This window comes from Arachis hypogaea, chromosome 16 (genome assembly GCF_003086295.3).
Source record: "Arachis hypogaea cultivar Tifrunner chromosome 16, arahy.Tifrunner.gnm2.J5K5, whole genome shotgun sequence".
NCBI lineage: Eukaryota > Viridiplantae > Streptophyta > Magnoliopsida > Fabales > Fabaceae > Arachis > Arachis hypogaea.
Window position 1 is genome coordinate 104,093,629 of NC_092051.1, and position 13,611 is coordinate 104,107,239.

Genomic DNA, 13,611 nt, shown 5'->3' on the forward strand with positions numbered 1-13,611 from the left:
AATTACCAGCCCTACATTTTTCTTTAGGTGGAACCTTTAATAATTTATTATATTTTATTTTTTGTGTCATTAAAATTCATTATTTTGGACAACAGGAAAAATCCTATCATGGAATGAAGTCTCCCTGGTGCTGCAAGTTTGCTGGTCTACATATGATTTTTCTGAAAGGCCAAAAGTTACATGGGCCGAGTTGGGCCTTTCTCAGACCAGCCCAACAGAACATTACACTGAAATTGTCTTCTCTTTTTTTTTTTTGGCGGCCGTTGATAGTCTGAACTCAGAAGTCTGCTCTTTTGGTCCTTCTCTATAACTAGTGGTTTTGAAATGGGTATTCGGAAGATAAAAATGATATGGAATTAACCTGAACCCTAAACCCTATAGTAATCATTAATCAATCTCCGTATAGGTGGATACCCGTTGATTCAATCAAACAATAATTAAGCCCCCACACACAACAGGGACATTGACTGAGCTTTCTTCAGTCAACATTCAAATTTATTCAGTTGTTCATTCCTTTCTGTATAGCCAACTTGAGAAATGAGAAGTGAGAACACACATAACATAAAGGAAAGAGCTTATTGCATAGTTAAAGAGGTCTGATTCTTTATTAGGTTCGCGACATGCTGAGCCACCCACAATGAGCCAGCCTCAGTGCAGGAGAATCCATGAGTATGGTTCTCTCGTTCAACAGCTACTGTAATACCTGGAACCTGCTTTGATATCTGCAACCGCAATAACACTGATCATGAGACAACACTTCCTTGTTATGAAAAATATTCTTGTGTAACTTGTGCACAAGAATCTGATTGGTAGAGGTTATCACTTTTATCTTTTGAATTGAATTCTTCACCGTTGTTTCAGTTAAGCATAAATATGATTGGTGAAAATAGTTCGTGCAATATTGGATCGTTCCATATAGCATCTCTCTATGATCATTTAACATTCTTGTGAAAGAACTATTTTCCATAATCTAATGTTCACATGGTATATTATATTTTAGTACTTGAATTAAAAAAGCAGCATTAAGAATCATTACTGCAATAATTACTTAAAAGCATAAAAGAGAAGATTAATTTGTTGCAAAAACTTCTCTTCCTGTAACAAGTATATGAAATACCATTAGAATGGTGCCAACTTCTCTCTTGAAAGGGAATTGAAATTCGAAATTGAAATGGAAGACCCCCTAATCACCAATTCATAATTTTCTGTATTTCAGTTTGGAACTCAAAAACTACAGTTCAGAAAAGGCTCTGAAAGAAAAGCTATTTCCCAAACCATGGTCTGTAGATCTTTGAAAGGAAATCGAAAGGCCTTGTAGTCAACTTTTGTGACAGCTTCTTGTTGGCTTTTTAGTTTCTTCTGTGCTAATAGCACTCTCTATTGATAACTTTTTAAGAAAATAAAATAAAATTTAAGCTAAAGACAGTTCCATCCTCCAAAACAACAAAGAGAATGGGGGGAAGAGAGCAAGTGAACCTAAAAAGCCATGCCATGCTCAATTCCAAGGGTTATCTGTTTTACTTTGTTATCTGTTTATCACAGTAATTTTGTTTAGAAAAAGACTAAATCATTCAAAATGAAATTAAGGACTGTGAAAAGTAAGTAATTAAGTATCATGTTTTATGGTAAATCATAAAAGTTTTCTTTGGGGGAGAAAAGGATCTTCTATTTCCATAGCCAGGGCCAAACATCAACCTTGGCTAAGGCTAATAGTTATATCACTGATCGTCCATCGACTACTGATTGGGGATTTTTGCATTTGAACCAATGCAATTATCATGAGTAAGACATCAACTAGATGAACTGACCACATGTCTAGGAACAGTTCAATGCAATTCACTTTCATTTGATAGTTTGATATGTTTTCTACAAGTTACCTCTTCAAGAACATGAAGTGGACCCCAGTGATCATCATCGCCAAATAAAAATGAAATTTGAGCCTTCCTTTCCCTTATAAATGTCCAATCCGGTCCTTCTGCAAACTAACATATAATGAGCCGGTAAGAATGGTTGTAAATTTAGTCTCAACCTAGTGTAATGCAAGAGAGTCTAGAATGTTATCGAGTGTTCCAAGTGTGTGCTTCATATCCGATCCTCCCAAACTCCTATTGGCTGTAACCCAAACATGAAGAAAAATTGTTCAGAGTTAAGAACCTCCTTGCACACTTCAATGATGAAGTTCGAGTGCATCAATGACTTTGAATATTGAGAATTTAGGGACTCCCCCCACCCCCTTTAGGTATTCTGAACAAATAAGGACTCCCTCCTAGTCAGTCTTCTTTTATTTAGATTGTCTTCAACTTTTCATGTATCAATAATTGCTTCCTTTTTTTTTTGTTTTCCGATAAATTTCTAATTGAAATTAAAATTTGAAAGTGAGAATGCAAATCAAATCAAATTTGTTTTCTAATTAAAATTTCTAATCTCTCTCTCTCTCTCTTATATATTGTTAGAAACAAGAGACTAAACTGGAGGAAGGATTTGTGTATTATTGAGTATAATTAAGTTGTCTATTTAAGTTGTTTGAAGTGATACAATATAGAAGGGTATTTATAGGGACTAAGAGAATCGTAATAATAAAGAAGTAATATTCTATAATAAATATTCAGATATACTAAATAATTCTAAGGGTTAAGTACTGAAATCGTCCCTAAGGTAAGGGGCGAAAATCAAAATCGTCCCCGACCTTTTTTTGTTATTAAAATCATCCTCAACGTTACAAAACGTTATAAAATCGTCCTTTTTACCAATTTTATTTTTTTTATTACCAAACTACCCCTCATTAAAAAAATTATAAAATAAAATAAATATAATTATAAAATAAAATAAATTAAAAAGAAAGGAAAGAGAAAAATGGCTTCAGGAAACAAAAAGAAAGAAAGAACGAAACGGTGAGAGGGCTTGAGGGAGAGAGTGACTGACGGAGAGCTGAGAAGGGAAGAAAGGGAGGTCGTGTCCAGCGCCGCCGCCGCCGTGCCCAGATGCCTTGCTTGTCATCGTCGCCATCAAAGGGAAGAGGGAGAGAGAGTGCCGTCGCCAATCAGAGTTGAGCCGAGAAGAGAGACAGCGCGAGAGAGGGAGTGAGCCACCGAGGGGAGCGTCACCACCGCCAGGGCCGCCGTTGAGGGGGGCTGGGGGGAGGAGGAGGGAAGGGAAGCCGCACCGCCGCCCCGTCGCACCGCCGCCCCGTCGCACCGCCGCACCGCCGCTCCGTCGCACCGCCGCACCGCCGCACCGCCGTTCTTCTTCTTCTTCTTCTTCTTCTTATTCTTTAAATTGGATTTTTGTTGTAGAATTTCTGAATTTTTAGTGAAATTTTTGAGTTTTAATTGTTACTGCAATTTTGAGTTCTTGTTCCCAATTTTGCGTTGTTCTCTTTCTCTCTTGTTTTTTTTTTTTTTTTTGAAGAACATATGAGTTCTTTTTTAAATTTTTTAATTTATGTTGTTGTCAATTTTGGATCTGAAATTATAGTTGATGATTGCTGAATTGTTTAATTTAAAATTTTTGTTGATTTGTTTTTGATTGTTACTGTTGGTGTTGCTGGATTGTTGGTGGTGATGGTGTAGCGATGGATTTTTGTTGATTTGTTTTTGATTGTTGCTGTTGGTGTTGCTGGATTGTTGGTGTTGATTTGTTTTTGATTGTTGCTGTTGGTGTTGCTGGATTGTTGGTGGTGATGGTGTAGCGATGGATTTTTTTTGATTTGTTTTTTATTGTTGCTGTTGGTGTTGCTAGATTGTTGGTATTGATTTGTTTTTGATTGTTGCTGGATTGTTGGTGGTGATGGTGCAGCGATGGTGATGTAGATGGTGATGGTGATGGTGATGATAATGCAGAGGATAGTGGTGAAGGTGGAGAGACTTTTTAATTTTTGTTTAAGGGTAAAATTGTCCGAAAAATTTTATTTATGGACAAAAGGACGATTTTATAATGTTTTATAACGTTGGGGATGATTTTAATAACAAAAAAAGGTCGGGGACGATTTTGATTTTCACCCCAGACCTTAGGGACGATTTCAGTACTTAACCCTAATTCTAACTAATCCTAATTGATCCTAATTATATTCTAACATCCCCCTCAAACTCAAGTGACAACTTGAGTTTGAAACTTATTTAAAACAACGAAATAAAGAGGGAAAAAAATGCATAAACTGATAAAACGGATGCAGACGGGACTGCCGGAAGGAAGCGCAGATGGAACTGCCGCTTGTCTGAAGGAAGCGCAGACGGAACTGCTGCTTGTTTGAAAGAAGCGCAGCCGGAACTGCCGTTTGTCTGAAGGAAGCGCAGACGGAACTGCCGCTATCTGAAGGAAGTGCAGACGGAACTGTCGGAAAGAAACGCAGACAAAACTACCACAAGGAAACACAGACGAAACGCAGACGGAACTGCCACGAGAAAACGCAGACGGAACTGGCACGAGAGAACACAAACAGAACTACCACAAGAGAACGCAGATGGAACTGCCACGAGAGAACGCAGATGAAACTGCCACGAGAGAACGCAGACGGAACTGCCAAAAGAGAGCGAAAACTATATGATTTTTTCATGAGAATAGGTAAGCAGCGGATGACAATGGTATTTGATCATTCAACTCAAAAAAAACATAAGACAGATAGAACAGGCTAATCGGTGAGGTGAAAAAGTATCAAAGGAGTGACAAAAGGAAAGAAAAAATGGCATAGAAAAAAAAAAGAGTAAAAACTACGGTGATTTCACCGCAAGGAAAACAACCTATCATCTTCAAGGAGGATACCATAGCTCTGATACCATGTTAGAAACAAGAGACTAAACTGGAGGAAGGCTTTGTGTATTATTGAGTATAATTAAGTTGTCTATTTAAGTTGTTTGAAGTGATACAATATAGAAGGGTATTTATAGGGACTAAGAGAATCGTAATAATAAAGGCGTAATATTCTATAATAAATATTCAGATATACTAAATAATTCTAAAATAATTCTAATTGATCCTAATTATATCTAACATATATCATTATGAATGACTAATTATAAATTTAACAATAAAAATATACAATATAACATTCTCTAATTGCAATTAAAATTAAATTAAAATTGAAATCGAAATATTGAAATTGAAATATAGCTATATTATATTACTAATTTAACAATCAAAATGTATCACATGATACTCTTAATAAAATTATGAAATATTTTCCTCCAAAATTATTAAATTTCCTTCCGTCATTTTCTTATCTACCTCTCTCCCCTTCTTTATTTCTCTCTACTCTTTCCACTTTATATATATAACTTATAATTTATATTTTAGGGTTAAGTACGATTTTGGTCTTTAAGATATAGACCGAATATTTTTTTTCGTTCTCAACCTATTTTTGCATACAAAATCGTCCATAAGGTTTAATTTGGTTTTAAAATCGTCCTTCAGACCAAAATACCCTTCTCCTTCTTCACCAAAATACCCGGTTCTTCTTCTCTATCAAAGCAACATCTCTTCTTTTTTTTTTCTTCATCATCATCAGTAGCGCAATCAGAAGAATACAAGAAATCAAAGAACAATGAAATCAAAAGAACAATAAAATCAGAAGCGCAATAACAATGAATTCAAAGAAATAGAATCAGAATCAGAAGCACAGCAACAATGAAAACAGAATCAAAATAAGAAGCAGGAGAAATAGAAGCCATCAACCCAACCTCCGGCCGCCGCTGCCCTCATTGCGCCGGTTCTACCCTCATTCTTCCTCCCCTTCTTTTCTTCTTCCTCTTCCTCCCAACAGCCACCCACCGTCGCCGTTCTTCGAAGGCCAGAAAACGTCATAGCGCCGCCACATCTTTCTCGCTGTACATCACCCATCGCCGAGGTAACCTCCATCTCCGCGGTTTCACCTCTCTCTTCCCCTCTCTGCGAACCCAAAACCTCCGAACCCTAGCGCCGTCGTCGAAACCCAGGCCGCCGCGAGGTCTCCCTCCTTCATCCCTCCCCAACCTAGCCGTTTCCCCATGCTCGCCATCAGTTCCCTCACTAAACAGAGACCACCGAATAATAAAATTGTGAAAGAAAAATAAAAGAATTTGTGAAAGAAAAAGATGAAGAAATTTTATTGATTGTTGATTGATTGAATTGTAAACTATGAAGGTAAAACTAAGTATATATAGAGTATTGGTCTATGAAAGATAAAAGTAGATAAAGATAAGATAGAGATAAAGATAAAGATAACTATAAGATAAGATAAAGACTAAATTATAATTTAATTTGTGTATTCTGTTGAACTGAATTTGTGGGCCGTGAGACGTCTTTATTGTTGTCATGGGCTAAGGTGGAAGAGTGGTTTAATACGCCCCCGCAAACTGGAGGATGAAAGATGTCAAGAACACTAAGCTTATTCAGATTAAGATGGAAGGGTTGAGGAGACAAAGGCTTGGTGAAGATGTCAGCTAGTTGCCCAGAGGAGGGAATTGGGAGAAGTTTCATCACTCCAACTTGAGCTTTTTGTCGAACCAAGTGACAATCAACCTCTAAATGTTTGGTCCGTTCATGAAAAACCGGGTTAGCAGCAATATGAAGAGCACTCTGATTATCACAATATAAAACTGGTGGGCGGATAGGAGAGATGCGTAAAAATTGTAACACATTTAGTATCCATTGAAGTTCACAAGTTGTGTTGGCAAGTGCACGATATTCTGCTTCCGTGGATGAGCGGGCAACGGTAGTTTGTTTCTTGGTCTTCCAAGAGATTAAAGAACTGCCTAAGAAGAAACAATAACCTGTTAAAGATCGCCGAGTGTCAGGACATCCGGCCCAATCAGAGTCACTGAAGCCGAGAAGCTGAATTTCTGATTCCCTTGGAAAGAAAATTCCTTTGCCAGGACTAGTTTTCAGATATCGTAAATCAATCGTCCCCAAATTGTTGCTCTGTAGAGTGCAAGAAGAAGATGAAAAAGTGAGTTCACATATGAGTGCTGAAGTAATTTTTGAAACAGAGATAATATTAAAGTTGAAGTGAGGTAAATAAAGAACATCATGAAAAACCAAAGATGGTGAAAATTGAACGATGCCTTTATAAGAAACAGTAGTTCGAGAACCATTTGGTAAATGAACAATAATAGGAGAAATTTGTGTGTAAGAAATAAACCAAGACAAATTTGATGCAATATGATCTGTGGCACCAGAATCAATGATCCAAGTATTCAAGAATGAATCTCGATTTGAAGAATTGTTAACAGTAGAAAAGGTATTAAAAGAACAAAGATAATGAGTAGCTGGACTTGGCAAAAGCTCAAGTTGGTTTGAAGGACGAGCTTCTTCATTGAAAGGAAGTGCCATGAAAGAAAAGTGTTGGGCTGACGAAAGGTCGAAAAGAGGTTCCGAATGAAGTTGCTGGTGTGCCCTTTCTCCTTGATTCATGGATGTCAGCAGAGCTCAAGAGGAGCTCTGATACCATAATAAAATTGTGAAAGAAAAATAAAAGAATTTGTGAAAGAAAAAGATAAAGAAATTTTATTGATTGTTGATTGATTGAATTGTAAACTATGAAGGTAAAACTAAGTATATATAGAGTATTGGTCTATGAAAGATAAAAGTAGATAAAGATAAGATAGAGATAAAGATAAAGATAACTATAAGATAAGATAAAGACTAAATTATAATTTAATTTGTGTATTCTGTTGGACTGAATTTGTGGGCCGTGAGACGTCTTTATTGTTGTCATGGGCTAAGGTGGAAGAGTGGTTTAATACCGAAGGCGGCCTCTTTTCTCCACAAGCTCGCTGCCGCCGCCGATCCGCCACCGCCGGCCCCATTGTCCCAATCACCAGCGAGCTACCCATTCTTCTTCTTCTTCCCCTCTCTCCTCTCTTCCACCGTGAAAAATGTCGCGACCTCTGTTTCTATTCTTGCAGCTACCAGCGTTGGCGACCACCACAACCTCTCTCTCTCTCTTTCTCTAAACCCCAGAACTCTCTTTATCTTTTTTTTTAATAATTTTTTGGTTAGGGGTAATTTGGTAATAAAATTTAAAATTAAGTAAGAAGTACAATTTTAAAACCAAGTTAAACCTTAGGGACGATTTTGTATGCAAAAAAGGTTAAGGATGAAAAATTTTTTTGACCTATACCTTAGGTACCAAAATCATACTTAACCCTATAATAATAATAATAATAATAATAATATTATTATTATTATCATTATCATTATCATTATCATTATTTTTTTTTTTAGTTTTTTTTATTTAGTTTTAAATTTTCACTACTTATCTTTTAATCTATATTTTCACTTCTCTTCCTTCAAATATTTATTACATATAATTTGAAGAGAATAATAATATTGTGATTAATAATTAGAATCAAGATTCAATTGTTTCAAAAAAAAAATTAATTTTGAGTTAATTTTATAATTATCAATATAAATTTTTTTATACTAATATCTAATTATATATATATGAGAGAGAGAGAATATTATTTTTAAATAACAAACATAAAAATTAATTATTTTTATTTGTGCAACAGACCAAACACCTAATCAAATGGTAAAGTATACACATTAAATTCTTTTAAGTCTTAGATAATGAATGTTAACATTAATTATTAGTAAAAAATGAAACTCTTTCACATGAAAATAATAATTTAAAAACTTATTATTTGATTTTTTTTTAACGGAGACCCTAATCTTCTTAGTCGTCAGGGACTTTTGTCTCCTACGACCTTTCTTGTAAAAGTAATTTGATTCTATAAATCTTTTGTGTCATAATCTATAATATTAGGATAAAAATCCGATGTAGTTTTAAAAGATTTATATTCCTGTAATGTTATTATGACCAAAAACACTAATAATGACTAATACTAATCAATAAGATCATGAGAATATAGCATAATGTCAAACGAAATTGTCAAGTTGCTATAATTACAAAAGGGAAACAATTTAATCATAAACTTAAAGAAGTGGAAAGATACGGAATAAATAAAGGGAAGTGTACCTTTCTGAATTCAGTCATGGCCATGTAGAAGACATTCCGCATTACATGATACTGTCAGTTGTTCAAATCAGAAAGCGTTAACATAAAAAAAAAGGAAAAGTCTAGGAGGCCAGCAACTTTGTTAAATTCTGGCCAGCATGTAACCAGCAAAGAAAAATGAGCCATTGGATGAAATTTCACACCAATCTCACACCATTAAAATCATCATTGATGGCTATTTGATGGCTACAAATAACAAAAGTTGCTGACCGCCTAGCATTCCTCCATAAAAAATATGTAGATACAAAGCCACTCTAGGAAAGCTATATCTCAACGGGCTAATTGCACTTTATTCCTTGCATTTTAATAATGTGTGAACACCATATGCTTGTCAAGACCCAAAAAAACATAAACACAAATTATCTCTTTAGAGAATTTCAAAATTCAAATATAAACAAAAAATTTAAAGTAGAAAGAGATTAAAATCAAATTTCGCATTGCATACAAAATGAAAATCATTATATTATAGGGTTAGAACTAACATAAATAGGCATAACTAGTCATCCACAAATAACTTAATTCTCTTGGTTGAATGTTACATATATAACATTTTCCCAATTTCTCCTTATTGTCCTAGTATCTTTTTTTTTTCTTTAATAAAAGATAAAACTAAAGGGGGAAAAAAGAGAAAACAAAGCATTCATTCTTTTGTTATCTTATCCTCTTATTTTTCCTTTTCCTTTCCCTTTCCCTTTCCCTTTTTCATTTTTTTTCTTTTATTTTACTGTTCTTGTCTTTTATATTTTTGCAACAATGTCCAAACTGCAAATCAACCCCCTAAATTTTCCCAAATATGTAAGAGTATGATGCCCTTGAACTTTGGGTTACAAGTCACATCCAAAACTTTCTTAAATGGATACCCTAAGTTCTGTTGAATATGTTATTTTAGTTAATAATTGATTTTTTTTTAAAAAGAAAAAGTGTTCAATTTAGAAAAGAAAGTTCAATGGCTCAAATTTCATTTTTTTAAAACATAGGAACTGAAGTGCAAATAGCCTAAAAGTCAAGATTCAGGAGGGTCAAGTGTAATAGATCCTAAATCGGTATCAATTGAAGTTGGTATTTTGCATTAGTATTCCAAAAATAACTAGAGGTCTTAATAATGTGAAACACAAATCAATAAATAAGATTTTTACAAGCATAATGTAATCAGCACTGAAACATCTTTTGTCAATCTCTTTCAGCAGTTAAACTAACCTGTGATAAATGAGAGCAGGTAGCATCAACTGCATCAGTTGACCATGACTTTGCCACGGAATTTCTGATTATAAACCTCAAAGCCCGGACGGGCAACAATCCTAATGATGCTATCACGTAACAAAGAGCAATTGATAGAATTTGGGATCTGAAATGCAGAGTACCGGTAGTCATTTCAAATACTTCAGATTTTTGAAAGGAAGAATCATTTACTAGCTTTGGAGCTAAATATTTAGCAATCAAATAAAAGCGATAAAAACAGTTTTATTTCTAACTTGAATCCCTCAGAAGTTTGAAATAGAGAGTGAACCATGAGAAAAATATTGATATATAAACCGACAAGACTAGTTCATGTCGAAGGGCGACTTTGGGAGGGTTGCTTACTCTGAAATCTTTCCAATAACCAACTGTGTTTTTGACTCTGGGTTCATTGTCAAAAATGGATAAAGTCCAACACAATATTTCACCTATTGAGCCGAGAAGAATGCAAGCATACAAGTTATTAAGATTAGAAGTGATGGATAGGCGCCATGATGTGTGTTCATTAAATATGCCAGAGTTCATATCACCTTCCCTGGAAACCTCTTGAATATTTCAATGGCTATGTAAGAACCAATAGAGTGCCCGACCTGGTGAGAAAATTCTAAATTAGCTACCAGAATTTCATTTCAGTAAGCATGGTTAAACTTCACTGTATGCAGCACAACTTTTTGATAACACAACTTTCCACTGGAAGAATGTAATTAAACCCTCTTAAAATTTCTTCACTAGTTTCCCAAATCAACACCTATATATGTTCGGAAATCAAAGATAGGAATGTTTGCAAATTGCAAGCAACTTTGGCTAAGAACAAGATTCAATTTATATATTAATGAATATGATCTACCTAAGTTGTTCTTTTTTAGTGGATAAATCTGCTGAGACACAGACACACAAGTATTGAACCTTCTCTAAGGGGAAAGGAGATTCATTAATGTGATGTGCAATTTTTCATTAGTGTGACCTCATTGTACAGAATGCCAATTATCACCAGCTTCCTAAGGTGTTAAGTATCACATTCAATAAACAATAATTGATCATGTCAAAATGACAAAAGACAAGAATGCTACAGGTCAGACATTAAAGACCCACCAGTACTATAGGAATCTCATTCTTTTGCAATTCCTCTCTGATGAAATCAACCTACAAAAAGCACAGGAAAAATTAAGACTGCAATTACAGAAATCGATAAAAGAAATGGAGAATAAAGAGTGTCAAATTCAATTTCTCTAAATCGAGAATAAAGAATGACAATCAATTAAAAGCAAGGAAATCAAAGAAATGGATAAAAAATGTAACCGAAAAATCAAATACTCTGACATGTGACCCCATTGCCCCAACATGCCCTTATGCCAAAGGCATCACATCACTAACTAGCAACTGAAATTGCACTACTGCAACAAATCATTTTTCAATCTATTGTACACCAAAACCAGTCAATAATCTATGAAGACCAAAATGCCAAAGCATTAACTACCTTATGATTGATTTGTTCTTCTAAGGAGAACAACCGTCCATGCTCCCAATTCTAGCAATAAAACTGCTTATAATAAGCATACTAATGTAGCCCGAGAAAATCAAAGAAAACGGAAATGCATGTACCTTTCTCGTGTGAGAGATGTGGCCAATAGCTAATAAACCACAGAGAAACACAACTAGTAAGTACATAATTGTTGATCAGAGTTTCATGAATACTTCAGTTTTACTCACTTATGTACCATATGTGCATTGTATAGTATTCGATACTCGTATTTATATTTGTTCAACATAAACCATAAAGAGAGAAGTGTCATTACTTGCCTGTGATAGAGGCATTTCCCTCAAGCTGGTCATATAGAAACTCCACAAAGTCTTTGTAGAATAAAATAACACCTGCAGTAACACAACAAACCAAAAAGTTAGACGAATATTTTTTTTTTTTAAAAAAAAAAGAAAAAAAAGGGAAAACATAAGCAAACAAACAATGGAAGCCATACCTGGGTTCCCAGGCAGAAGCAGAACATGCATAATTGGAGCAACAGCGTGAATCTCCAATATTTCAGATTTGTAACTAAAATATATATATATATTATAACACATCACCACATGAATTATAAAATAACTCAATTAATTAAAAAAATTATTATCATAACAGGTAAGAAATTCACATACCCTGAGACATTGCATAATCGAAAATTAGCAGACTTAGTAGACTTGGGAAGCAAATGAGCGTCTACATCCATTCCCTTATTCAAACACTTTCCACTAAACCTTGCCCTGCAACCCAAAAAAAAATTGCAATAATAACTGAATTGGATTGAAAAATGAACAATTGAATGAAGAAATGGTCGAAATTCATATGGTGTCAAATTTGAAGGTAATGACATATTGACATGAAACGTGAATTAGGTAAAAAGAGAAATGCACAATTGCGAAGGAGGTGTAACTTGTAAGGGATTGAGTTGATGAAGAAGTTAGTTAAGGAATAGAGATTAGAGAGAATGAGTGGGTATAAAAGGAGGAGCATAGTAGAGAAGATCGTAGCAACCTGCTGGAAGAGTAAGCAGGAGACAGCGGGAAGAGAGAGAATGTACGGACAGTCCAAAAAGCAAGACGGGTAACCATTTCATTGCGAGCTTCAGTCTCTCGCTATTTTAACATTTTTAAACTAATCAAATTATTTAAATGATGAGTATTTAATATTTATCCATTTTAGTCTTCAAAGAATTTTGTGTCAGACATTTTAATCCTTAAATAAAATTAATTATTCGATTGGTCTCTAATAATTAATTTCGTCGGTCACTTAAGTCCTTAGCTCCGTCAACTCTAAGGTAGCGTTTGTTTTGAGGTATTGAAACAGAGACTGAGAGACTGAGACTCAGTATTGTGTTTGTTAGTTCAGAGACTGGTACTAAAATTTCTGTCTCTGTCTCTAAAATTTCAATATTTCAGTACCTCTAAAAAGTAGGGACACAGAGGACTAAAATTTTTAGAGATAGAGACTGAAACTTTAATAACATTTTATACTTAAAATACTTTCATTTCAATTAATTAATTCCAATTTTACCCTTTGTGCAAATTAAATTAGAGTTTCATTCTTGTTTCAATTTCTGTCTCCCATTTTGCACCAAACAAAATACTAAAATTTATTTCAATTCCTGTGTCTTAGTCTCTGTCTCTCAGTCTCAGTCTTTCCGTCTCTGTCTTTCCACCAAACGCTACCTAACGGAAGACAAAATGGTCCCTGACAACTCTAACAGATGACAAAATGATCCATGATCCTTTTGTTCAAAAATGACACAGTTCTTTCTCAATTTTCATTATATCTCGCATAATCCTAACATTTATACTCTCTTTCTTCTCCTTCACAACCATCTTTTTCATCTTTTTCTTCCTCCTTTTCAGCT

General features: G+C 34.7%; 1 protein-coding gene across 17 annotated transcripts; it reads right to left on the minus strand.

The window, feature by feature from the left end:
• Positions 1 to 356: 356 nt before the first annotated feature.
• On the minus strand, positions 357 to 12,878 carry LOC112754582 (uncharacterized). 17 transcript variants are annotated; one of them, XM_072220906.1, is made up of 14 exons: positions 12,753 to 12,878; positions 12,377 to 12,481; positions 12,202 to 12,275; positions 12,026 to 12,097; positions 11,828 to 11,856; positions 11,703 to 11,753; positions 11,318 to 11,368; positions 10,756 to 10,815; positions 10,571 to 10,653; positions 10,187 to 10,334; positions 8,951 to 9,001; positions 6,744 to 6,891; positions 1,878 to 1,982; positions 357 to 722 (listed from the first exon to the last, which is right to left on the minus strand). In XM_072220906.1, exons 1-13 carry the CDS (start codon positions 12,827 to 12,829, stop codon positions 1,912 to 1,914), a joined length of 1,020 nt encoding a protein of 339 aa, XP_072077007.1. In that variant the 5' UTR covers positions 12,830 to 12,878; the 3' UTR covers positions 357 to 722; positions 1,878 to 1,911. The 17 variants fall into 17 exon arrangements, 13 of the variants coding, with proteins under 13 accessions (XP_072077007.1, XP_025658042.1, XP_025658047.1 ...); XM_025802257.3 differs by having other exon boundaries at positions 1,878 to 1,975; positions 12,652 to 12,781; XM_025802262.3 differs by having other exon boundaries at positions 12,652 to 12,781.
• Between the last annotated feature and the right edge of the window lie 733 nt (positions 12,879 to 13,611).

Bases quoted from the DNA above. Each gene is read 5' to 3' on its own strand.
- LOC112754582 (XM_072220903.1), bottom strand. From the start codon at position 12,731: ATGCTCCTCCTTTTATACCCACTCATTCTCTCTAATCTCTATTCCTTA. The intron at 12,482-12,651 runs GTTACACCTCCT...TTTGGGTTGCAG, and splicing joins ATCAACTCAATCCCTTACAA to GGCAAGGTTTAGTGGAAAGT. The intron at 6,892-8,950 runs GTACACTTCCCT...TGCACTCTACAG, and splicing joins CCATGACTGAATTCAGAAAG to AGCAACAATTTGGGGACGAT.